This window comes from Desmodus rotundus, chromosome 3, assembly GCF_022682495.2.
Source record: "Desmodus rotundus isolate HL8 chromosome 3, HLdesRot8A.1, whole genome shotgun sequence".
Taxonomy (NCBI): Eukaryota; Metazoa; Chordata; class Mammalia; order Chiroptera; family Phyllostomidae; genus Desmodus; species Desmodus rotundus.
Genome location: NC_071389.1, coordinates 26254078 through 26280346, shown reverse-complemented (window position 1 = coordinate 26280346; position 26269 = coordinate 26254078). Strand labels below are relative to the sequence as shown.

Below are 26269 nucleotides of genomic sequence, written 5' to 3'. Positions count from 1 at the left end.
AGAGGACTAGAGGAAAATCAGGTCTGGAAGGGAAAGAGGGAAAATCAAAAGGTGGTAATTCCTGCTTTTTAGATAGGCCAATGAAAATATATTAGGAGCAGAAAGACTGTGAAGAATTGGAATTCTCATGATAAAAAGTAAACTGAAACTTCTCAGGGGGGCGATCTAACAGTAAGTACATAATCTCTGATCCACCAATTCCTCTTCTCTAAATGTTTCCTATAGAAATGTTGGAACTAAAAATATCCAAAATTACAAGCATAAGGACAGTTATTTCAGCTTATTTGTAATAGAGAAAAACTGGTATCTTAAATATCCATCAATAAAGTGCTCGCTAAAAAATTCATTTCAGCACATCAATGCATCACACAATGGAATGTGATGCAGCCACTACCAAGACTGGAGTGGCTCTAAATAACGAAAAAAAGATTGAAATGGGTCTAAAAATTTTGAGATGTAAAGACACGTAACAACCGAAAGGAAGCTGCAGAGCTCACTTCTGTAAAATGAACATGAATACACACATAGGTACAAAACAAACACGGGCATACCCCATCTTGTTGCACTGCTTTACTGCACTCGACAGGTGCTGCAGTGTTTACAAGCCGAAGGAACGCCCTCCACCGACGACAAGATTATGACTCACTTTACTGTTACACTCGCTTTATTACGGTGGTCTGGAAGCAAAACTGCAGTATCTTCTTTTGGGGTGACGAAAATGTTTTGGAACCTGATAGAGAAGGTAATTATGCAATCCTTTGATGTATTAAATGCCACTGAATTGTACAAGTTAAAATGGCTGATTGTACATTATGTGAATTTTATCTCAAAAGAAAAAAAAGAAATACAAATGGGGGAGGGGAAACAGATTTTTATTAGGCAGCAACATTTTTCTTTCTTCAGTAACGATTGAGAAACTCCGTAATTTGAATCTCAAGCCTTTCCTTAGTAATACTTTTAGAGTCCACAGCTTTTAACAAAGTTTCCTTTTAACCAAGGAAACAAAAATTCTCCAGAGTACGTGTCCCCGCCCACGAGCACCAGGTCGCCATAGACCTCCAAGCTCACCTCTTTGTGCAAGGCCCTCCGCACAGGGTCCAGTTGCCCCCACTCCTCCTTGGTTAAGTCCACGGCCACATCCTTGAACATAAGAGGTTCCTGAAACACCAATGAACAGTAATTCCTCTTCAGTAAGCAAGCATCTATGCCAACGTTTGTGGTACAAAGGGTAAACTTGGCAACACTGAGAAAGGTAGACAGAATAAAAGACACTTCAGATTTCTGCCCAAGACATAAGAATAACTAAAAGAACAATAAAAAAAATTAAAAATACATATATCTTATATAGAGGTTCACCAATGCTAATAATATGATCTCTTAAAAATCAAATTAAAAAAGATAAAATGCTCTGGTTAAAAATGGGCAAAGGAAAAATGATCCCCTCCCAAAAAGAAAAATGATCTGAATGAGTAATTCCTAGAAGAAAAACAAATGGCCAATAAACACATGAAAGAAAGGCTGCCTCACAAATTAGCAAAGAAATGGTCATTCCGGTAACAATGAGACATTATTTTCCCCTATTCATTGGGCAAAGATTAGGACTTATAATACCCATGACTAGTAAGAGTGTAAGGAAACGGGTACCCTCACGCACTGTCAGAAGAAGTATGAATCGGTACAAACTTTCTGGGAGAATAATTTGGCAGTATTTATCAAACACAGCCTTTGATCCAGCAATTCCAGTTCTAGAAATTCATCCTCATTAAGATAACTAATAACTTCCTTGCTGGTAAATTCAGTGGAAAGTTTTCAATCCTTTTTATGCTTGACTCCCTGGCATTATTTGGCCCTGTTGCCCACCTGGTCTTCTTCAAAACTCTCCTCTTAGAGTCTGGATACCATAGTAACCTGGTCTTCTCCTACCTCTCTGATCACTCTTTGTTAATCTCCTTCTCTACTGAGCTTATCAATGTTGGGGTTCCCTGGCCCTCTTCTCTCCCCCAATGTGATCTCGGCTATTCTCATAGCTTCAAATGCCATCTGAAGGCTGATAACTCTAAAATGTACACCAACAGCCAAGTCCTCTAGCCAGACCTAGAGCACCAAACCCCAAAATCTACTTGAACACCTGGTGTGAAGCACAGTGCCTCATCTATAGCAGGCAATCAACAGATACCTACCAAGTGAAATAAGTATCCACTCGGATATCTCAAAGGCACCTAACTCAGCTTGCTCGATTCTGACTTTATCCCCCTTCCCAACCTGCTTCTTTCCCACCGTTCCCAACCTCAGGAAACCACACTTCAACCACTCAGATGTCCATGTCAGGAAAACGGGTCACGCCTGACTTCTCCCCCATCCCTGACTCTCCTCACCCGTCACTAAATCATGGGTGACTTTGAGGGGTTCGAGGCTTCAGTGGAGGAACTGACTGCAGATGTGGAAACAGCAAGAGAACCAGAATCAGAAGTAGAGCCTGAAGATGTGACGGAATTGCTGAAATCTCGTTATAAAACTTTAACAGGTAAAGAGTTGCTTCTTATGGATGATCAAAGAAAGTGGCCTCTTGAGATGGAATTGACTCCTGGTAAAGATTCTGTGAAGATTGTTGAAATGATAATAGTGAAGTTAGAATATTACATAAACTCAGTTGATACAGCAGCAGGATTTGAGAGGACTCGAATTTTGAAAGAAGTTCTACTGTGGGTAAAATGTTATAAAACAGCATCGCATGCTACAGAAAAATCATTCATGAAAGGAAGTCAGTCCCTGATAAGGCAAACTTCATTGTGATCTCATTTTAAGAGACTGCAACAGCCACCCCAACCTTCAGGAACCACCGACCACCCTGATCCATCGGCAGCCATCAACCTGTGGCAAGACCCTCCACCAGCAAAAAGATCACAACTTGCCAAAGGCTTAGATGATGGTAACCATTTTTAATTAAGGTACGTACATTGTTTTTTAAACATAATATTATTGTACACTTAACAGACTACGGTATAGTGTAAGCATAATTTTTATATGCACTGGGGAGCCAGGTAATTCACATGACACCCTCTATTGTGATATTCACTTCACTGCAGTGGTCTGGATCCAAACCTGCAGTAGCTCCAAGGTATGCCAATATCTATCACTGTAAGAGATCCCACACGTATTTTCTCAATTGCTGATGGGTCAAGCAAACACAGATATATCAGTAAGTATACAGAAATTTTGAACAAGTGAGATCTTATGGACACTTACAGAAGTTGGCACCTACCGTTAGAGAATATACGAGGCCTGTCCAGAAAGTATCCAGCCACACACTATGAAAACGAGAGACATTTACTGAAGAAGATACAAGAAACACTGTCCATAGAACAATGACACCTCAGCCCCCTTCAAAGTACATGCCTTGGTACCTCACACAGTTCTCCCCCTGTCTCTTCCACTGTTCAAAACACCTGCAAATCCTTTGCTGGAATGGCCAACAGCTGCCCTGTTGTATTTCCCTGAAATCTCATCGACAGCCTGAAATCTCTTCCTTTTCAAAGGTGATTTTAGTTTTAGGAAAAGCCAGAAGTCACAGGGGGCCAAATCTGGGCTGTAGGGGGGCTGAGTCACCTAGGTGATTTGATGTTTCGCCAAAAAACTCTGCACAAGATGTGGTGCATGAGCGGGCGCATTGTCGTGATGAAGCTGCCAATCACCAGTTGCCTGTAGCCATTTTCACGCATCTCTCCTCTGAGGAATGTTCAAGCTTAATGCAATATTGGATGCAGATTTGTTGCTCTGCTGGCTCAGTCATTTTGAATGCATTGGCCACAGCACACATGCTCACTCAGCAGGGTCTACATCCCCTATGGACCAGTACAGTGAAGTCATCATTGTTCACGCATGTGCATTCCAGTCCACTCTCCTTGACTGCCAGGTTACATCGATTTTGGGCAAACCATTCTCGTTATATTAACAATGGCCAGACTTTTTCCAGACAGACCTCATATATCATCATTCTCCTCCTGAGTTTCCATTTCCTGTGGAGCCTGACCCCCTAAACCCACACTCTCCATTCTTCTGTAATTCTCACCTCTCTCCTCAAACATCTGGAACAACACCTCCATGGACAAAGTCCTTGATGGCACCTACATGTAATGCCACGACTCAAACTCCAGATGGGAGACAAAAGTTGATTCCTATCTCTCCTGAAATGGGGATAAAAGTCACAGGTCAGAAGAATCTCTCCCGAGGATTAATCTCTTTATCTTTCCCCTTTTCCTAGAAAACATGGACTGAATGACAAGAAAGCAACATTCTTCAACACGTATTCTGTGAATGCACCATCACCTGTAGCCCTTGGCCTGTTGTAGTTGTTTGTGTGTTTGTTTGTTTGCTTTTTAATCCTCACCGGAGGACATTTTCCCATTGTTTTTAGAGGGAGAGAGAGAAACATTGATTGGTTGCCTTCTCCTACACACCCAACCAGGAACTGAACCCACAACCTGAATTTATGCCCTGACTGGGAATGATACCCACAATTCTTCAGTCTACCAGATGATGCTCCAACCGAGCCACATGGGCCATGGTGTAGAAGTTTAACCAGGGCTGCTGGAACCTGAGACAGGCAGGAATATGCAAGAGGGACCCACAAGTTGAATTACAGAGTCTTCCTGCAGACACCAAGAGCTCTCTCAAAAAAATAATGACCACAAGTTGAAATTTCACTCAGAAAGAACAATATAAACCAACCTTTTGTTCTAGGTAAAGTAAAATACCATGCTGGAAAAAAATCAAATTTCAGGTAAAATCGCAAGGAGTTTGAAAACTATCTCCTCCACTTACTAACTGTGCAATTTTAAGTCAGTAACTTCTTCACACAGTTACATCATAGAGTAACGGTGATAAATAAATACCACTCTTAAAAGTGCTTAAGTGTCTGACACTGGATGTATTGGTTGTCTTCCCCACCGCCGTAAGGGCTTTACTGCTCTCTGCGAGCCAAAAGGCTCCTAAAAGGGGTGAGGCACAGTTCAACTCACTGGCGTTCCCTACAGGTAGCTAGTTGCACAGGCTACCTGCAACAGAGCAATGCAGACTGACCCGCCACTGAGCCGCCACTGACCCGCCACAGGCCCTCCAGACCCTGGGCTCCACGCTTGGGCAGGGACAGCAGATGCCTTCCCTTCCCGGGCTAGCTCTGAGCCAAATGCCCCCGCGCACAGGGAATACCTACAGTTTTACTTCCTCCATATGAACCAATAAGCTGGTCTTTGCTTTTCAACCGTCACAGGACGCTGGCACCAAACCAGCCAAAGCACTCAGAACACAGCCTGACCAGCCCTGTGCACGCCTATGGAAGCAGTGATTCAGCCAGATTTCCCAGGGTCCGCTGCAGAAACTCATCGAGGACTACATTTCCCACAAGGCTGGTGGAGCTCGGGTCCCGAGGGTACGAGGTGCTTCCTGCTCATCTAGTGTAGGTTTCCAGTTTCGTCTCTCTTGAGCTTCAGGGAGAACTCTGGTCGTATTGAAGAGAAAGGTGTACGTCGATTTCACTCAGTATAGACATGAAGTGTAGAGGACCTGCGCCATAAGACGTGGCACATAGAAACCAGGAGGGAAGTAGACCAAGTATGGTCTCTCCTTCCATGTTCTTTTTAAAAATGAATTAAACTTTAGTAACAGAATAACAAGTATATCTTAACTGCAAGTAATTTAAATATGTAGATTATATAAACTAATGTATTAGAGCCTGTCAAAAAGGATCTTTGTTTCAGACAGCCTAGTTATGTTTCAAAGGTTTTTTACAATCGTGTTGTAAGGCAACAGCAAGAGGCCAATTTCAACTTTTGTTCAGGGAAAAAGACTTTATGTAGGAAAAGAGAAGGGTTACATAATCGTTGTTTGCTAGCTACCACAATAAAAGGAAACTATCTGACAGGCATCAGGGTAGGTGGACTAGTTTCTAAAACAAGTCTTAATCCCATTAAAGTCATTAAAAAATTGCTTATCATCAATGGTAATTTTTCCAAAAGGAAGTCATGAATTATAGCATGCAAACAAATTTTTCCAGGGCAGATTTGGAACAATTTCTCTTTTACAAGTTTCTTCAGACCTTTTCCCGCCTCCCACCCCACCTCTTAAAACATGTGTGTATGCTGTGAGGCCTATTGTAAGCATATATCTCATATTCATTCAGCCAAAACATGTTGAGTTAGCTCCTGTTTGGATAGAGCTGAGGATGGTTTTGGTATTCTTCTTGCCAAAATTTTGTACAGCCTAAGACAATGAGGTCAGTGACAAAGGCATTCTAGGTGACAGCATATGCTCTTCCAGCACTGGAAATACATTTTAACTTATTCTATAGTATTCCTTCTTATCCTTATGGAAGGGAGCAAATTAATTCATGGAATTAGCCTACATGCTTCCTGATATATTACAATGAAAATTCTTATTTTATTCCTTATTCCCACAGCAGACCATTGCACACTTCTCGTCAGCTTGGCCCGCACAGCTGCTCTCTCAAGGGGGTGGAACATCACGCTGGCAACAGCAGAGCCCCCTACTCTCCCCTAAAGTGTATCCTCTTCCTTTAGTCTTTTTTAAAAAGTATATTTTATTGGTTATGCTATCACAGTTGTCCCATTTTTTTCTTTCCTTTATTCCCCTCCACCCTGCACATCCCTCCCACCAGCATCCCCCACCCCCTTAGTTCATGTCCATGGGTCGTACATATAAGTTCTTTGGCTTCTACATTTCCTATACTATTCTTACCCTCCCCCTGTCTATTTGTATCTACCATTTATGCTACTTATTCTCTGTACATTTTCCCCCATTCTCCGCCCTCCCCTCCCTGCTGATAACACTCCATGTGATCTCCATTTCTGTGCTTCTGTTCCTGTTCTAGTTGTTTACATGGACATGGGAAGGGGAAATAGGATGGGAATGGGAAGCACTAAGTAGAGCAAAATGAGGATTTCATATAGGGAATAAGAAAACTGTTGAGCTGGAAAAAAGGAAAATCCTGTGACTAAAAAGAAAAGAATTTCCTGTATGGCTGGCAAACTGATTCTGAAGACAAGTCCAAAAACAGGTTTAAGAAGTTTTTGAAATGATTGCAAAAGTGAAACTAGCCTATAGCCTCCTAAGTAACTTGGAAAGCGTTAAAGGAAAAAAAAGATATTTATGGCACTTGTTAAAGAATACATGCAAGGCAGACTTTATTTGGGGCTCTTACATAAGTATAGGCACTGCTACAATGGGATTTTAGTGGAGGACAAAAGATTAAGCTCAACTTCGATACAGAAGAGACAAGTGGGAATCTATAGCCCAAGGAGCAGAGCAGCAGTCAGTGGATGGAAAATTAATAAGAGGAAACACCAGCGGTACGGGGAGGGTTGGTTCTGGCTAAATCTATCTACAGGATTCTTGCTGAAGACAGGCCAGGGTGATCAGACATCACCTAAAAGGATGGTAGAGGATGAAGAACTGATCAGATATCAAGAGTAGGGGGTTCTGGTTAAACTGACTTAGCAGGGTTCTTGCTAAAACTGAATTTTACAAGGAAGTGCACAACGGGCCTAGGAGAGGGTTCAGGAGCCTGACTAAAGTTTGGTCAAAGAATCTTTGTCAATTACAATAAAAAAAAAGTCCTCATCTGGATGGCTAATCAAGTTAATTTTACCAAACATTCAAAGAAGAACTAACACCTATCCTTCTCAAACTATTCCAAAAAAATTTGAGAAGGGAAGACTCCCAAGCTCATTTTTATGAGGCCAGCATTGTTCTAATTCCAAAACCAGAAAAAGACACTACAAAGAAAGAAAATTATAGGCCAACATCCCTGAAGAACATAGATGCTAAAATTCTCAATAAAATATTAGCAAACTGGATCCAGCAGTACAATAAAAATATCATACACCCTGATCAAGTGGGATATATGCCAGGGATGCAAGGTTGGTACAATGCCTACAAATCAATCAACATGATACACCGCATTAACAAAATGAAGTATAAAAACCACACAATCATATCAATAGATGAAGAAAAAGCATTTAATAAAACCCAGCCCTGATTTATGATAAAAACTCTTAGCAAAGTTGGAATAGAGGGAATATAACTCAATGTAATAAAGGCCATATATTAGAAACCCGCAGCCAACATCATACTCAATGGGCAAACTAAAAGCATTTCCCTTAAAACCAGGAACAAGACAAGATGTCTGCTTTCACCTCTCTTATTCAACATAGTACTGGAAGTCCTAGCTATCAGACAAGAAGTGGACATAACAGGCATCCAAATTGGAGAGGAAGAAGTAAAACTGTCAGTGTTTGCAGATGGTATGAAACTGCATATAGAGAACTCTAAAGATTCCACCAAAAACTACTAGAACCAGTAAATGAAGTCAGTAAAATAGCAGGATACAAAACAAGTATCCAGAAATCAGTTGCATTTTCATACACCAATAATTAAGGAAAACTAAGAAAACAATCCCATTCACAATTGCTTCAAAAAAAAAAATACCGAGCAATAAATTTAACCAAGGATGTAAAAGACCTTTACTTGGAAAATTATAAGACACTGAAGAAAGAAACTGAAGAAGATACAAATAAGTGGAAGCATATACTGTGTTCATGGATAGGAAGAATTAATATCATTAATATGTCCATACTACCCAAACCAATCTGTAGACTCAACGCAATTTCCATCAAGAGACCAATGGCAGACTTCACAGAACTAGAACAAATATTCCAAAAATGTATATGGAACCACAGAAGACCCCAAATGGCCATAGCAATCTTGAAAAAGAAGAAATTTGGAGGAATCACACCACCTGATATCAAACTATACTACAAGGCCATAGTAATCAAAACAGCATAGTACTGGCATAAAAACAGACATATAGATCAATACAACAGAATAAGAACCCAGAAATAAACCCACACCTTTATGGTCAATTAATATTTGACAAAGGAGTAAAAAATATACAATGGGTAAAGACAGTCTATTTAATGAATGGTGTTGGGAAAATTGGACAGATGCGTGCAAAAAAAAAAAAAAGATGACCACCTTCTTATACCATACACAAGGATAAACTCAAAGTGGATTAAAGACTTAAATGTTAGACTCAAAACCATAAAAACCCTAGAAGAAAAACAGTAAAATATCTGACATTTCTCATAGCAATATTTATTGATATATTGCTTTTGATGAGAGAAATGAAAAAATAAACAAATGGGACTACATCAAACTAAAAAGGTCTTGCATAGCAAAGGAGACCATCAACAAAATGAAAAAGAATGAATGGGAGAACATAATTGCCAATGATACATCTGATAAGGGGTTAATATCCAAAAATTTATAAAGAACCTATAAAACACTGCCATGGCTGGTGTGGCTCAGTGGATTGAGTGCCAGCCTGTGAACCAAAGGGTCACCAGTTCGATTCCCAGTCAGGGCACATGCCTGGGTTGCAGGCCAGGTCCCCAGTAGGGGGTGCATGAGAGGCAACCACACATTGATATTTCTCTCCCTCTCTTTCTCACTCCCTTCTCCTCTTTCTAAAGATAAATAAAATCTTTTTTAAAAAAAGAATTTATAAAACACACACAAAAAAACCCAAACAATCCATTTAAAAATGGGTGAAGGACCTGAATAGATACTTCCCCAAAGAGAACATACAGATGGCCAATAGACATGAAAAGATTATCAATGTCACTAATCATCAGGGGAATGCAAATTAAAACCACAATGAGATATCACTTTATACCTGTCAGAATGGCTATCACCAATAAATCAACATACAAATGCTGGCAAGGATGTGAAGAAAAGGGAACCCTTCTGTGTATTGTTGGTGAGAATGAAGAGTGGTGCAGGTGCTGTGGAAAGCAGTATGGAATTATCTCAAAAAATTAAAATTAAAACTGTCTTATGACCCAGCGATTCTACTTCTGGAGAAACCCAAAACACTAATTCAAAAGGATATATGCATCGTTATATTCATTGCAGTGCTACTTACAATTGCCAAGATATGGAAGAGGACCAAGTGCCCACCAGTAGATGAGTAGATAAAAAAGTTGTGGAATATTTGCACAATGGAATACTACTCAGCCATAAAAAGGGAAACCTTACCCTTTGCAAAAGCATGGATTGATCTGGAGAGCATTATGCTAAGTGAAATGAGCCAGTCAGAGAAAAACAAAAATACCATATGATTTCACTAGTATGTGGAATCCAATGAATAAAATAAATGAAGAAACAACACAGAAAGAGATACCTAGATAAGGAACAGACTGACAGCTGTGAGAGGGAAGGGCAGTTGCGGGGCTGGGTGAAAAAGGTGAAGGGGCTAAGCAAAACAAACAAACTCAAAGACACAAACAACAGTGTGGTGATTACTAGAAGGGAAGGGGGAGGGGGAGGTAGAAGAGGGTACAGAATGCATAAATGGTGATGGGGGGAGACTTGACTTGGGGTGGTGAACACACAATACAATATATAGATGGTGTATTATAGAATTGTACACCTGAAACCTACATAATTTTGTTACCAATGTCACCCCAATAAATTCAATAAAAAAGAAAAATCTGTCAAATAAAAGTCTTTGACAGCAGACAGGATATCATTTAGATCCTTAAGTTCTAGCATGCTTATGCAAAAAAGCACTATCATTCATTTATAATCATTATTCAACATTACTTTTCAAAAAACAGCTAATGAAAGAAACAGTGCATCATGGTTGTAACTGAGCTTAAACTTGAAAGGAAGAGGTATGATTTCTGAATTTAAGTTCAAGCTGTTATAGCAACACTCAAGAAAAGGCATAAAGGGCTTCTGATATTACCAAGGAATATTGTGGACAGCAATAAAAACTTTAGCTTAAATAATGGGTGGTTCATCCTTTTAAGGGGATATGTGGTACTAACAAAATGTCACATCCCAAAGAAATGTTGATAGGCAGAAACACTTGCTCTTTTGAACTTGGTTAATGCTGCTTATGCTGTCATATAGAAAATTCCAGGCACTCCTATGAGATATCAACTTCATATATATATATATATATAAAATATATATAAAATCTTAGACCTAAAAACTAGCTCCTAGAAAGCTGTAAGCTATCATGTCACCCTACTTAACTAAAATCAAATACAGATAACACAGCTAAATATTACTTGAGCTATGTTATATCTTATGTAGATACACCAATGAATAAAAGAATATTTGAGTGGAAATGTTTTATTTACATATTATTTAAATACTTATTTTCCTCAATGAAATGCTTATCGTAATACAGAATACAATTGCTTTTCCCCCTATCAATTGTTATCTTGTTAAATTTTTGTTGTGGTGTTCATATAAGAAAACGCCTTTATAACAAATTTTGTAAATAAAGAGGAGACTCTGGGATTCAGTCATACTACTATGTCCATTAAAAGTGCCAGCAAATGACTCTGGCTGGTATGGCTCAGTGGTTGAGTGCCGGACTGTGAAACAAAAACATCACAGGTTCTATTCCCAGTCAGGGCACATGCCTGTGTTGTGGGCTGGGTCCCCAGTGGGGGGTGCGCTAGAGGCAACCACACATTGATGTTTCTCTCCCTCTTTTTCTCTCTCTTTTCCCCTCTCTAAAAAACAAAATCTTTTAAAAAATTATTTTTAGCCCTGGCTGGTATGGCTCAGTGGATTGAGTGCTGGCCTTCAAACCAAAAGATCACCAGTTCGATTCCCAGTCAGGGCACATGCCTGGGTTGTGGGCCAGGTCCCCAGTAGGGGGCACACAAGAGGCAACCACACATTGATGTTTCTCTCCCTCTCTTTCTCCCTCCCTTCCCCTCTCTCTAAAAATAAATAAAATCTTTAAAAAAAATTATTTTTAAAAAGTGCCAGCAAATGGATAAAAATATTACTGAATTTCATACTACGTATTAAACCACATTTTCTCCCTTACGTGTTATGGTTAGGAATAGAAAAAAAAATGGTGATATTTAGTGCAGAAATTCAATAGATATAATTTAATATTATGAATAAATATATTTTATTCTCACAGTTACATAATTGTAGAATTTGTTATAAAAATTAAAAAAATCAGGGATGGTAAATGAAGTCTTCACTGATTCCTTGATTATTTAATTTATGCTTACTTTCCAAGCTCTATTAATTATAATTCAATGTTTTCTGTGATCTTTTCTGTAAAAGCTTTATTATCACTTCCAGAACATGATTGGAATGGATTATCTTTTTATGGAAACTTACTTCTTCCAAATTCATTCTAATTCTTCAATTTCTCCTCACCATGACATCTCTGCTATTAAATAAGATTTATTTAATATCTAAGGCTTTCTCATATTCATAAAGTGAACACTACATATGAATTCTTTGATGAACAATAAGATTTGACTTCTGGGAAAATGCTTTCCCACAACTGTTGCATTCATAGGGCTTCTCTCCGGTATGGGTTATCTGATGTCTAAGGAGATGAGACTTCTTGATGAAGGCTTTGCCACATTCGATACATCCATAAGGCTTTTCTCCCGTGTGAATTCTTTGGTGCGTAACAAGCACGGATGTGTTGCCAAAGGCTTTGCCACATATGATACATTGGTATGGTTTCTCTCCTGTATGAAATCTAGAATGTTTATAAAGGGATGAACTATACCTGAAGGTTTTCCCACATTCCTTACACTCAAATGAGTTCTCCAGTGTATGAGATTTCACATGCTGAGTAAAGGAGGAGTTCCACGTGAACGATTTCCCACACTGACTGCATTCATAGGGTTTCTCTCCAGTGTGAAGTCTCTGGTGCACCACGAGCTGTGCTTTATGCACAAAGGCTTTCCCGCAGTCACTGCACACAAAGGGTCTCTCTCCATTATGAACTTTCTGATGAGTGGCAAGGTGAGCCTTCCTGCTATAGGCTTTCCCACAGTCACTGCATTCAAAGGGTTTTTTTCTTGTGTGATTTTTTTCATGTCTAATTAAATGAAACTTCTTTTTGAAGGCTTTCCCACAGTCCTTGCATTCATAAGAGTGTTCTCCATTATAATATCTGTGATAATTAAGTAAGCCTAAAGTAGGTTGCAAACTCTTCCCATATGATTTGCATTTATATAATATTTTTCTTGCATTTACATGATTTTTCCCAATATGACGTGTGTTCATATTATAACCATGGAGTCTCTCCATAGTCAGAATTTTATTAATCATGAACAAAACTGAATTAAAAACACTGTCTTTGCTTTCTCGGTGCTTCTCTGATTCATCAACAAATGGGCAGTCAGCTTCTAAAAAAAGAGGACAATAAGACATTCCTAGTTAATTTTTTTCCATCAACAGTTACAGGAAGAAACGTATATGACTTCAAATCTAATCTCTCATTTTGGAACAAGTCCTATCTATATTTGCCTTGCTCCTGAGCTTTAAGAATAAAACTCTAAAGAAGAAATGGGAGCAGATGAGTTACAATAATGAGAACAGATGGCTTAACTTGTGACTTGTGTAAAAACTGTAAAATAGACACAAGGTACAGTGAGTAGGGTACGAAGGAAGTCAAAGGTTGCTGAACAAGCGTGCATGGTTAGCTCAGACAGTGAAGAGAGCCCATGGTAGAGATCTAATCAATGGATAGGGCAAATGGTAACAAAAGACCCAGGGGGTTAAGGGAAACTATCAGAGGAAAAACTAGACTTGGAGGAGGCAGATGAGAATCAGAGTCCTCACTACCTAATTTCTAGATTACCTTTTTAGGATCACTCCCTATTTCCCCCATCCACATCTCTTTGTCCTCTTAATCACCTGACACAATGTCAGTTCCCTTCAGGAACATTCTTATATCTCCAGTCCTCTAACCCCATCCAAACCACAGCTGAGACATATCTGCAGACAGGGCTCTAACTTTACTCTGGCTAGGATTCATTCATTCTCCCACACACTTCCTTGTGAGCCCAGGAACACAGGTGTCCGGACAGGTCACTCAAGAGCAAGTCATCCTTAGCCCCAAGGTTTTAGTTAGGTAGAGCCCACCTGAATCAAAAGGACTGATGCAGAGAAGAAAATTATGTACAGAGTATCCTAAAGAACCCAATTGCTGTGGAATAGGGAAAAAGAAGAACTGTTCTGGATAAATAAAATGGGATCACATTATAGAAGGCTTTAAAATCCATTTAAATATCACAATGAAGGGTACAAAGGAATAAATATGTCAGGAAAGCAACAAGAAAAATTAATTTGAATAAATCTTGCATGAATACCTAAGATAAACCAGGAAATATATAAGAAATCACAATATAGGAATATAAACAGCCTAGGCACCATTCAGGAGTTAGAATTCATTTGGTTTATGTCAGAAGTTGAGGTCCCAGGTAATCTAAAATATATTTAATGGTGTCTTAATCATTTGAAACATACTTCTTTTACAGACTCTGTGGAAAGGAAAAATTTTATTTTGAATCAGTCTTGGATAAACTAATAGTTGAAATCATGGGAAATTAAATCACAATAGCACTTAAGAAGAAATTCTTGAGAGGAAAAAAAACAAATTGCCTACCAGAGTGATTTTGTTTTGGTATTTTTATAATATATTTATTGATTATGCTATTACAGTTGTCCCATTTCCCCTTCACTCCACTCCATCCTGTACACCCCCTCCCTCCCACATTCCCCCCCCCTATAGTTCATGTCCATGGGTCATACATATAAGTTCTTTGGCTTCTACATTTCCTATACTATTCTTAACCTCCCCCTGTCTATTTTCTACCTACCATTTATGCTACTTGTTCTCTGTACTTTTCCTCCCTCTTCCCCGTCCCACTCTCCTGTTGATAACCCTCCATGTGATCTCCATTTCTGTGGTTCTGTTCCTGTTCTAGTTGTTTGCTTAGTTTGCTTTTGTTTTTGTTTTAGGTGTGGTTGTTAATAACTGTGAGTTTGCTGTCATTTTTACTGTTCATATTTTTTATTTTCTTTTTCTTAGATAAATCCCTTTAACATTTCATATAATAAGGACTTGGTGATGATGAACTTCTTTAACTTGACCTTATCTGAGAAGCACTTTATCTGCCCTTCCATTCTAAAAGATAACTTTGCTGGATACAGTAATTTTGGATGTAGGTCCTTGCCTTTCATGACTTCAAATACTTCTTTCCAGCCCCTTCTTGCCTGGAAGGTCTCTTTTGAGAAATCAGCTGACAGTCTTAGGGGAACTCCTTTGTAGGTAACTGTGTCCTTTTCTCTTGCTGCTTCTAAGATTCTCTCCTTCTCTTTCATCTTGGGTAATGTAATTATGTTGTGCCTTGGTGTGTTCCTCCTTGGGTCCAGCTTCTTTGGGACTCTCTGAGCTTCCTGGACTTCCTGGAAGTCTATTTCCTTTGCCAGCTTAAGGAAGTTCTCCTTCATTATTTGTTCAAATAAGTTTTCAATTTCTTGCTCTTCCTGTTCTCCTTCTGGCACCCCTATGATTTGGATGTTGGAACATTTAAAGTTGTCCTCAAGGTTCCTAAGCCTCTCCTCATTTTTCTGAATTCTTGTTTCTCATTCCTTTCTGGTTGGATATTTCTTTCTTCCTTCTGGTCCACACTGTTGATTTGAGTCCCAGTTTCCTTCCCTTCATTCTTGGTTCCTGTACATTTTCCTTTGTTTCTCTTAGCATAGCCTTCATTTTTTCATCTAATTTGCAACCAAATTCAACCAATTCTGTGAGCTTCCTGATTACCAGTGCTTTGAACTGTGCATCTGATAGGTTGGCTATCTCTTCATTGCTTAGTTGTATTTTTTCTAGAACTTTGATCTGTTCTTTCATTTGGGCCATTTTTTTTTTGTCTTGGCGTGCCTGTTACATAAAGGGGAGGAGACTTAGGTGTCTACCAGGGTGGGGTAACGCTGGTCACTGCACTGTGACGCTGTATGTGGGGGAGGGGCCGAGAGGGAGCAATGGCCCTTGCTCTAATCTCTGCCAGATTTCAGTCACTCCCTCCAGTACCCACAATCAAATTGGGCCCTTCTGGTGCTGCTCCCCAGGTGGGCGAGTCTGTGCACATTCTAGGCCCCTGTGGATCTCTCCAACGAACTCTCCTGTGAGGCCTGGAGCCCCTCCTGCTGCCGCCTCAACCCCCACAGGTGTCCCCAATCAGAGGCTTGAGGCTTTATTTCCCTGCGCTGGAGCCCCAGGGTGCACAGTCTGCTTTGCTCCCCCACCGTTCCTACCAGTTTATCTATGCACGAATGTGGGGCCACAGGGTCCGCCAGCCACCACCCTGTGGGGTCTGCCAGCTGCAGCTTTGCCTACCCCGCTCCACAATCTGCCGGGTCTGCCAGCCGCTGCTTTGCCACGAGTCGTCTCCGCCCAGCTGCCCATCTCCGCCCCTCCTACCCATCTGGATGAATGTTTCTTCTTTATCTCCTTGGTTGTCGGACTTCCATACAGTTTGATTTTTCTGTCAGTTCTAGTTGTTTTTAAATTGTTGTTGTCCTTCTTTTGGTTGTGCAAGGAGGCACAGTGTGTCTACCTACGCCTCCATCTTGGCCGGAAGCTACCAGAGTGATTTTGAGATGGCAAAGCAGCAGGCCAGTCATTATTCTTTACTGTAATATAAAGACAATGGTGAAGGTTGAAGGATATTGGTGACTAAGAAAAAACTGAGACTATAAGGCCACGTGGGATAAAATTAGGGGGAATAGAAAGTTGGTGAGGCAAAAATGCTAAAGAAGGCATAAAACAAATAACTTCAGTCTTTAATGACAAAGCTTTTGAGGGAGTTACTGTGGAGAAAAGTTCAGAAGGTAAAAGGGAAGGCAAGAAGCAAAAGTTGAATAAGCAGTAAGGGTGAGGGCGGATTAGGAAGGAACCAACTCAAAGCTGGAGGAGAATTTCCAACAGATAATCAAATTACCAAATGAAGCAGAAAAATGAACTCTAAGGTAGACAGATACCTCAAGTTATCAGTGAGGCTAAAGATGAGCAAGGTGGGGTACAGAGGTGGGATGTATAATTAGGACGTAAAGGAAAATAATTAGAAAGAGCATGATGTAACTAAAAGTCCTGAAATAAAAACAACTAACATATGCTGAACACTCACTATCTGCCAACTATTTGAAGGGCTTTGCAGGTATTAACTCACATAATCTTTACAAAGAAACCTGAGATAAAGATCAATATTATCCCTATTTAAAAGTAAAATTGTTCTACAAAGTAATTAGGTTAGACAGTGATTGGTTGACTAAGGCTTCAAATCCACACAATTTGACTATACTCTAAGATTCAGATGTATGGAAAAGCTCTGTGATCATGTTGGGGAGGGAAGGGGAATGAGGATTTCAGAAACTAAGAGAACAAAGCAAGGACCTAGATGAAGCAGGCAGTGCGAGAAGCCAGAGTACAGAGGAGCAGGACGTTTCTTCACACAGAGGTGAGCAACGGGAAAGAGCAGCTCTGTGGGGAGAGTGAAAGTGAAGGTGTCATTTGGGGATCTGATGATCTATGTCAAGGGTACCCAGTGACTTCCAAAGGTGTGTGGCTTTTAAGAGATGCTTCCTGAAAAGTATTTCAAAGATGCCTGTCCCTCACTGACCGATTCCAAAGATTCTCATCTACCTGGTTTTCTCTCACTCACCCAGGTGGCTCCAGTGTAGGCTCTCTCCCTCCACCATCTGCAGCTCCAGTCCTTGCTCCACCTTGAAGACTGCTTTTGGTTTGGCAACTGGAGCCCCTGTTCAAGGGAAACAACACACAACTGGGAGTGAGGTGCTAGGGACAAACAACTCAGGTCTGCCTCCTTGAGTCTCGGGGCCTGAAGGGTAAGTGTTTAGAACAGGAAGACTCTTCTCCTCCATTTGGGAGGTAGAAGCATAAACAGACTCCCTGACCCCCACGGGAGATCAAGAATCTCTGATCACTAAGATTCAGGGCCAAACTTACTAAAGTGTCAGTGTTCACAGCTTTCACAAGTCTTCAAGGAAGGACACTATTAACACACTCTGAGTTACAATGAAAAGTCATCACCCATTGTCCTTACCCAACGAGATGAGGTTTCTGAAGTTCTCCAACATCACATCCCAATACAAGGTTCTCTGATCGCAGTCAAGCAGCTGCCACTCCTCCGAGGTGAAGTCCACAGCCACATCCTGGAATGTCAATGATCCCTGTAACAGAACATTGATCTTCAAACTAAAGTGTGAATTACATCAGCATCTTATGGTCATATCATGTTCACTGTTTTCAAAAAGTTATGTATGATAACTATTGCATGTTTGATTCAGAAATAGACTCTATGATAGAAACAAAAATCATATTTAAATATTCAGCTAGTGCCAGGACAATTCAATGGGGGCAAGTATAGTCTTTTTAACAAACGGTGTTGGGACAACCAGATATCCACATGCAAAAGAATGAAGTTGGACTCCCCTCCCACACACACCTCACATCATACACGAAAATGGGTGAAAGACCTAAATGGAAGAGCTAAAACTAAAAATTCTTAGAAGAAAACACAGGAGTAAACCTTTGTGACCCTGGATTAGCCAGTGGTTTCTTCAATATAACAGAAAAAGTATACGTGACAAAATTAAAAATAGGTAAATTGGAATTCATTGAAATTTTTAAATTTTGTGTTTCAAAGGACACCATCAAGAAAGTAGTGAAAAGACAACACAGAATGAGAGGAAATACTTGCAAATCATATACCTGATAAGAGATTTGTATCTAGACTATAAGAATAATTCTTATAACATAATAAAGAGACAAATTTTAAAATAGCCAAAGGATTTGAACAGATACTTCTCCAAAGACGTATCTAGTCCATAAGCACACAAAAAGATGCTCAACATCATTAATAATTAGTAAAATGCAAATCAAAACTACAATGAGGTATCACTTCAAACTCGCTAGGGTGGCCAAAATTAAAGACAGACAGTGATAAATGTTGCCAAGGATGTGGAGAAACTGGAATTCTCATACACAGCTGGTGGGATTGTACAATCGGGCAGCAACTAAGGAAAACAGTTTGCCAATCCCTCAAAATGTTAAACACAGAGTTACCATGTGATCCAACCATTAATTCCTCATAGGTATACACCCAAGAGATTTGAGAATACATGCCCACACAAAAACCTGTGCACAAATGTTCATAGCAGAATTATTAATAATAGCCAAAAAGTGAAACCAATATGGGTATCAGCTGGGTATCCATCAACTAATGGATGGATAAACAATATTGCACATGATGCAATATTGCTCAGCAATAATAAAAGGTATCTACAACATAGATGAAACTATTGTACTGGGTGAAAGAAGTGGTTACAAATGATCACATATTGTATGATTCCATTTGTATAAAATGTTCAGAATAGGCAAATCCATAGAAACAGTAAGTAAATTAGGGCTGGGGGAAGGAAGGAATAGGTATGAGGTTTCTTTGAGGGTAACAAAATGTTCTTAAATTAGGTAGTGGTGATGGTTTCACAATTCCATGGGTAAACAAAAACCAGTGACTTGTATGTACTTTAAAACAGGTCAATTTGTGATATTCAAATTGTGTCTCAATAAAATTATTTTAAAATATTGCTTATATATTCTTTACTCTCAAAATATTTAATGAGGGCCGGACACTGTACTAGTGATGCAAAACAGAATAAAATTATTACTGCCCTCAGAGATCGTACAATCTATTAGACAATACAAAGTAGACATGGAAGTGCAATAAGATGTTGCAGGAGCTGTAAGGACTCACATAAGGACAATAAAATAGGAAGATGTGGATTTCTGTTAACATGATATAATATATCCTTTCAACCATAAAGCCAAAGTCATGTTTAATTAACTTAAACTGAAATTAAAAAGGCGTGTGGCTACATGTCTATCACAAAGAGACAGTTAAGACCATAAAGAGAAGAGGAGAGCAGGGGCCAGAAAACCACAACACATGGGCTGGCCTCCTGTTTTTGTAAATAAATGTTACTGGAACATAGTCACATTTATTTACCTCAGCTACAAGGGCAGAGGTGCATAGTTTCCATAGAGGCTATATGGCCTTCAAGCCTAAAATATTTACTACCTGGTCTTTTAAAAAGTTAAGAGACTCAGTACAGTTTATCCTAGGAATAAATACATAGTTCAGTATTGGAAAATCTAATAGAAATTCTCTAAATTGCTATATTGGATAAGATAAAATATATAATTTTACTGACAGGTATTTAAAAAGGATATGATAAAAAAAAGTTCCCAATTTATGAAAATAATCTTCACAAGCTAAAAATCCTTAATTTGATTAAAAACAAAAACAAAAAACAATTATCTATCAGAATATAAGACGAAAACAGTGAAACACTGGAAGCATTTCCATTAAAAATGGAACAAAAAGATTTTGGCTAGCAATTGCATTCAAAATTATATTTACTAGAAACCCTGTCCTTTGCAATAAGACAAGAAAAAAATGGACACATATATATTGAAAGTCAGAGACAAACTCCATTTGAAGAGTATATGATTGTCTAACTGTAAAATCTAGGAATCCACTAAAAACCTCTTGCACTTAGTAGGAGTTCCATAAACTGACACACAGTCATGTGCTGCATAATGATGTTTCCATCAATGACTGACACATAGAATAGACAACAGTGATCCCATAAGATTATAATAAAGCTAAAAAATTCCTATCACTTAGTGATGTTGTAGCTGTCACAACCTCGTAGTGCAACACATCACTCATGCATGTGTGATGATGCTGGTGTAAACAAACCAACTGTGCTGCCAGTCATATAAACATAGAGCACATGTAATTATGTAGTACATAACACTTGATATGATAATAAACTACTGTGTTCCTGGTTTACGTATTTACTATACTTTTATTGTTATTTTGGAGTGTACTCTTCGTACTTATTAAAAAAAGTGTTTTCTGTAAACAGTTGCTATGTGATGCCAGCAGCAGCCCAATACATTTCATATTTACAGTGTCTCTTGGTTGAATCATTTTATCTTGTGCTTAGTTTAATCTCATGTTGTTTTATTCAGTAATATGCTGTACAGACTTGCAGCCTAGCAGCCATAAGCTCTATCACCTAGCCTACATGTGTAGTAGGCTATACCATCCAGGTTTGTGTAAGTACATAGTATATGATGTTCACACAAGGATAAAATTGCCTACTGGCACAGTTCTCAGTTGTAAAGCAGAATGTGACTCTAAAGTCAAACACATTAATCCATACTTTCCTATATAAAAGAATAACCAATAAGAAAATATAATGAAAAAATATCTATATCATTCTCAATAGCAACTTTATCCACATGTAAGAATAAACATTACAAAAATTGTCCAAGAATCACAATAATAAAACTATAAAACTGTAATGAAGGACCTATCAGAAAAATTAAATAAGTGAAAGACTCATTATTGAAAAGTCACTAATTCTCTCCAAAGTAATCTAAAAGTGTAATGCACTCACATACTCCTTTAACGACCTTGACAACCTAATTTAAAAATGCACATGGAAGAGAAAATGCTCAAGAATAGCTAGAGACCCTGAAAAGGTACAAGGTACCTTTTACTTATTTTTTCCAGATAAAGAGAATTAAAAGGGTTTATGTAGTGCTGCTTGGCACCGTGTTCTCTGTTTACTCCAGGGAATACTCTAATAAAGGCGTAGGAAATCTGATGTTATATTTACCACAGATAAACCCGGGGAACTATTTTGCTTTATACTCACAGACAATGCCAATACTTTAACTGACTGGTTATCCATTTTCTAAGACCACCAGAAATATTGGGCACACAAATGCAGCTCAAATTTATTGCAACTATGTGCAGACCCTATGACCTGAGTATCAACTTAACCATATTCTAAATTTCCTTTTAGATCTAATCCATTCAATCTACATTTTCTGACTATACTCTTCCTTTTTATATGGATTTTTGAGAGATTTAAATGACTGAACAAATAAATGCCTTACCTGGAAGTTGATCATTTCCTGCAACTCTTGCACAGATATCTCTGACAATAAAGATGGGAAAAGAATAGAAGGACATGAAAAGACAGGATTGTAATATAGGACCCTGCTCTTCACAACAGAAGCACCCAGACTACAGGCTCAGAGAATCCCACCTAGTGGGAGAATGTTTCTAGCAAGTCAGAAAAGCCCCAATTTTATAAGCACTGATCTCTACTTGTGCTTGTTAAATGGATGTTATACATTTCTGTCCTACTGATCTTACAGGATGTTGTTAATCTTGGAACCAGTGACAGGTTTTTTTCCCAGAAACTCATCCTAAGAAAATAATAATGAATGAGTTAAAAGACTCACTAAAAGCCTGGTCTTTGAAGCTCAGTATCTCTAGAAATCATTCCTTCCTCTGATTCTCTGGTCTCTGCTCTGAAAAGGGGGTAAGATACCTCGTATTAGGTTGGCTTTATTGCAAAGTCTAGATCCAGAGACCCAGGAACTTTTTTTTTTTTAAGCTGGAGCCCTCAGTTTAGACTCCAACTCTGCGCTACCTCCGGAAATTCACCATCTCCTATGGGTGCAGTCTTCCTATGGCCTCAATCCTTTCCAAATTCCAAACAGCACTTGCACGTGAAAACGTGCAAGAGGGACTCACAGCTTTATTTACACAATTTTCACCGGAAGACCTGAAGATTCACCTACTGACCCTTAAAAATATTCTGACAAATCTAAATTTACTCAGAATTCACTGCTCAAATATTTCAAAAGAAGAATAAATCAAACTATTTGTTTGGTTTTTGCAGGGTGCTAGCTTCCAAAGAAGAATGAAATTTGGAGAAAACTCATCTGGATTTGAATCTCAGCTCGTCTACTTACTAAGCTCTGTGAGTTCAGCCAAGTAACTTCACCTCTCTCAGCTTCAGCTATTTCATATATGAAATGAAGATCTTAACAGTTACTTCAGGTGATGGTTTTGAGAATACCTTAAAAACAAACAAACAAACAAACAAAAAACAGCACGGCAGTTTCAGAAATACTTTCTTCCCAGATCCCTGGAAATGGTTTAACATTTCCCGTTGCCGGCTCTGGTAGGGCCAACGGTGCTCTCGGAACCAGAAAGGTACAGTTTCACGCACAAACTGCTACACAGAGAGACCTTTATCACCGAAGGCAGGAATGCACACTGAGCCTGCCCCAGACCCACCCGGGAACTAGGAACCCACTGAGTGGCAGTCGGAGCCCCGTGCTTGCTCTTTCTGAACTACTCCGGAATTGGAAAGGACCCACAACCCAACACAAAGTCACTGCAGGTGCAGTTTGTTAAATTTAATCTTCGGTTTTTAAGCCAACAAACCGACCCCCCTCTTTCTCTGCCCTCCCCTTAGACCCGCAGTCATACCTGTCAGCCTTTCACCGCCACGCTCCCAGCTCTGGCTCAAAGTCCCAGCTCGGTCTGCAGAGCTCTACCGCCCAGAGACTCGGGAGCAACGCCCACACTCGCGTACCGCGCAGGTTGAAAGATTACAGAACACTGGCCGCCGCCCCACTGCGCGTGTGCGGAAGTAAATTCCCAGGCTCCGCCGGGATACAGGCTGTCCATCGGAGACTGCATTTCCCATAAGACCCGTGGAACTCACTTCCGGGAAATGTCAGATGCTTCCACCACTTTTCCGGGAGATTCCTGGGTTGGTATCTGTGGGGCTGCCTCAGAGCCATGCTCACTTTTAAAAGTGTTGCTAGCGATACTGTGCCCTTACAAGTATCCACACTGTAGTCTTTCCTATAAGGCAGCCTACAGCCTGTGTCACGGGCAGGAGGTGAGAGGCTGCCTATACAGCCAGTGCCTACAGACAACGCAGGCACTGAGGAATAACATGGTCCAACAAGGATGACTATATGAGGGAGGACCCCCAAAAAACCGGAATTATCTTTTGGAGGGCTGGCCCCTTGTAGTACTGTGGAGAGCAGGACCAGTAAAATGGCACTGGTCCCATACAGCATAAAGTATATAAAGCAAAGTGGGGTCACTCATGTCAACCAAGATGGCTGTCAGTCAGCCGTGACACCTCGGTTCGCGGGGGAACCTACCTAAGTCAGAGCAGACACATCTGCCGAGGAGACACACCTAAGATATCTGCACACGGATCAGAACAGCCATGTCTGCGGAGTGGGACCACCCATAAACAGGCTCCTGGGTAAACTCCCCTCTTGGCATCAGGGGTGCCACGACATTTATTGAAAAGACCCAAAGGGGTGGCGTACGCCACTTTCAAGGTATAACTGAGGCAGGTTGTGGACCACTGCTGAGACAGCCCAACTCCACACACCAGACTGCTGCCCCATGCTATGGTGATCTCCCTTGGCATCCATCCGCCGCCAGAGTCTCTGCCCTGCTGGATTGAAGACTTCACCTGCCCTGCTGCCCACCTGGCTCCTGCGGTCCTTCCTTGCAAAATGCTGACAACTCCCTTGCCCACCGGCTGTCTCCCAGACCTGCAGACTGAGACTCTGGGACTCGGGTTCATTATCCCCCACTGATCGCTCTGTGTGTGTTATATTTCTCTTAGATTGTCAGAGTGTGAGTACAATATTAATGTATGTTGATGTTCTACTTTGAGTGAACCTGCATTCAATAAAAGCTGAGTAAGTAGCATAGTTACTGTGTTTGACTCTTGTCTATTCCTTGGTGCCGGGCTGCTCAGGAGGCAGCTAGCTGAGCAGTTGCCCGGCTGACTTATAGGAAAGATTATATCACAAACATACATTCATGACAAGTACAGGCTTCCCCCACCCCAGGTGAGTGTTCTAGGAACCCATTTGTATCAATGTACCAGCTGGTGTTGTTGTGAGAGGCTGTGTTCCACATCGGTGAATTTTTTTGAAGACTCTTTTAACACATTTGCCCATTTCATGATGGGTGACTTACGAGCACACCTGCCCACACCATGCTGAATGTTCAACAGTTTTTGACCCAAAATGGCATGACACCCTTGCCCCGCCTCCCTATTCACCCAATCTCACCCTGAGTGACATTTTTTTTTGTTTCCCCTAATGAAAAAAGTCCTCAAATGGAAACCTTTTGCTGTTGTGGAAGAGGTGAAACAAAAACCAGCAGAAGCACTAAAAGGCATCAAAATTAGTAAGTTCAAAAACTGTTTTGAGCAGTGGGGGGAAAAATCTCAGTAGTTGTACTGTATCAAATGGGGAAGAGTACTCTGAAGGTGACTGAAGTTTAAACATGTCAGAATAAATACACAATTTTTACAAATAAATTCCAGGATTTTTTGCAGGGTGGTTCCCTTCTCATACTATTCACTCAGCTTTTATTGGTACAGGCTCAATCTCAATCAATAACAATCAATCAATAGCGATAACACTCAGAAACAATCAGTAACAATATCACACACACAGGAGAACTGGGGGAAAACAAACCCGAGTTCCAAGAATCCAGATCAGAGGTGAGATCCGCGAGACAGCCACACAGTCGACATCTTGCACGGGCAGAGTCAGGAGCAGCGTCTCAGCGGTACTCCTCAGAACTCAGAGAGGGGCAGCCTGTGGGTATCTCTATCAGCTTCAGGAGATCAGCTATCTCAGGCTGCTCTTGGAGTCTTCTGCTTTTATGCTCCTCAAAGCTCAGGCGTCATGTTGTTTTGATCCATGTTTCACTCAGTTTCAATAAACACATGTCGCTTTGGTCAGTTCATAGTAAACATGTTTTGCTTAGTTCTGACAAGCACATGCTGTTTATAGGACAGCTCTGATAAACACATGTTCTTTTTGTTTGTTTTTTAAAAGATTTTTACTTATTTTTAGAGAGAGGGGAAGGGAGGGAGAAAGAGGGGTAGAAACATTGATATGAGAGAGAAACATTGATCGGCTGCCTCTTGTATGTGCCCCAACCTGGTACCAAACTCACACCCCAGCCAGGTATGTGCCCTGACCAGGAATCGAACCGGCAACCTTTTTCTTTGCCGGATGTCACCCATCCAACTGAGCCACACTGGTCAGGGAACACATGCTCTTTTGATCACTCAATGCTGCTAAACATGTTTTGATCACTTGGGGCAGACTGTGCGTGCTCTCTACCTGGCATCAGATCTGCTCTCCATAAAAAGGCAGGTATATGTTACCAGGAACACCTGAGTCAGGGGGCTCCCATCCTCAGTTCTTGCCTTCCTTGCAAGAGAGGAATTCAAGTGAGAGACAACACGTATGGTGGAAATGAGATAGCAAGTTTATTTATGAAATACACATGAGCACAAAGCAGCAAGCAGGCACTCAGCTAGTCTGAGTGCCCCACGTATACTGGAAATAAGGTTGAAGTTTTTTACACACTTGAGCCCGAATCTGCAAGAGGCA

General features: G+C 40.2%; 1 protein-coding gene across 7 annotated transcripts; it reads right to left on the bottom strand.

Moving 5' to 3' along the window:
• Window positions 1-983: 983 nt before the first annotated feature.
• ZNF684 (zinc finger protein 684) lies at window positions 984-24833 on the bottom strand. Of its 7 annotated transcripts, XM_071220882.1 has the most exons (8): window positions 23307-24820; window positions 22784-22890; window positions 21917-21957; window positions 17985-18111; window positions 17583-17678; window positions 4070-4184; window positions 2376-2596; window positions 984-1158 (listed from the first exon to the last, which is right to left on the bottom strand). In XM_071220882.1, exons 3-6 carry the CDS (start codon window positions 21929-21931, stop codon window positions 4144-4146), a joined length of 279 nt encoding a protein of 92 aa, XP_071076983.1. In that variant the 5' UTR covers window positions 21932-21957; window positions 22784-22890; window positions 23307-24820; the 3' UTR covers window positions 984-1158; window positions 2376-2596; window positions 4070-4143. The 7 variants fall into 7 exon arrangements, with proteins under 7 accessions (XP_071076983.1, XP_071076984.1, XP_045046951.2 ...); XM_071220883.1 differs by lacking the exon at window positions 2376-2596; XM_045191016.2 differs by lacking the exons at window positions 984-1158; window positions 2376-2596; window positions 4070-4184 and adding exons at window positions 11210-13259; window positions 22268-22336 and having other exon boundaries at window positions 23307-24832.
• Between the last annotated feature and the right edge of the window lie 1436 nt (window positions 24834-26269).

What these genes read in the sequence shown, in the direction of transcription:
- ZNF684 (XM_045191016.2), bottom strand. An exon ending in CAGAAACCTCATCTCGTTGG is followed by an intron (nt 17,679 to 17,984) that starts GTAAGGACAATG and finishes TCCCTTGAACAG; the next exon opens with GGGCTCCAGTTGCCAAACCA. An exon ending in CCTACACTGGAGCCACCTGG is followed by an intron (nt 13,260 to 17,582) that starts GTGAGTGAGAGA and finishes CTCTTTTTTTAG; the next exon opens with AAGCTGACTGCCCATTTGTT.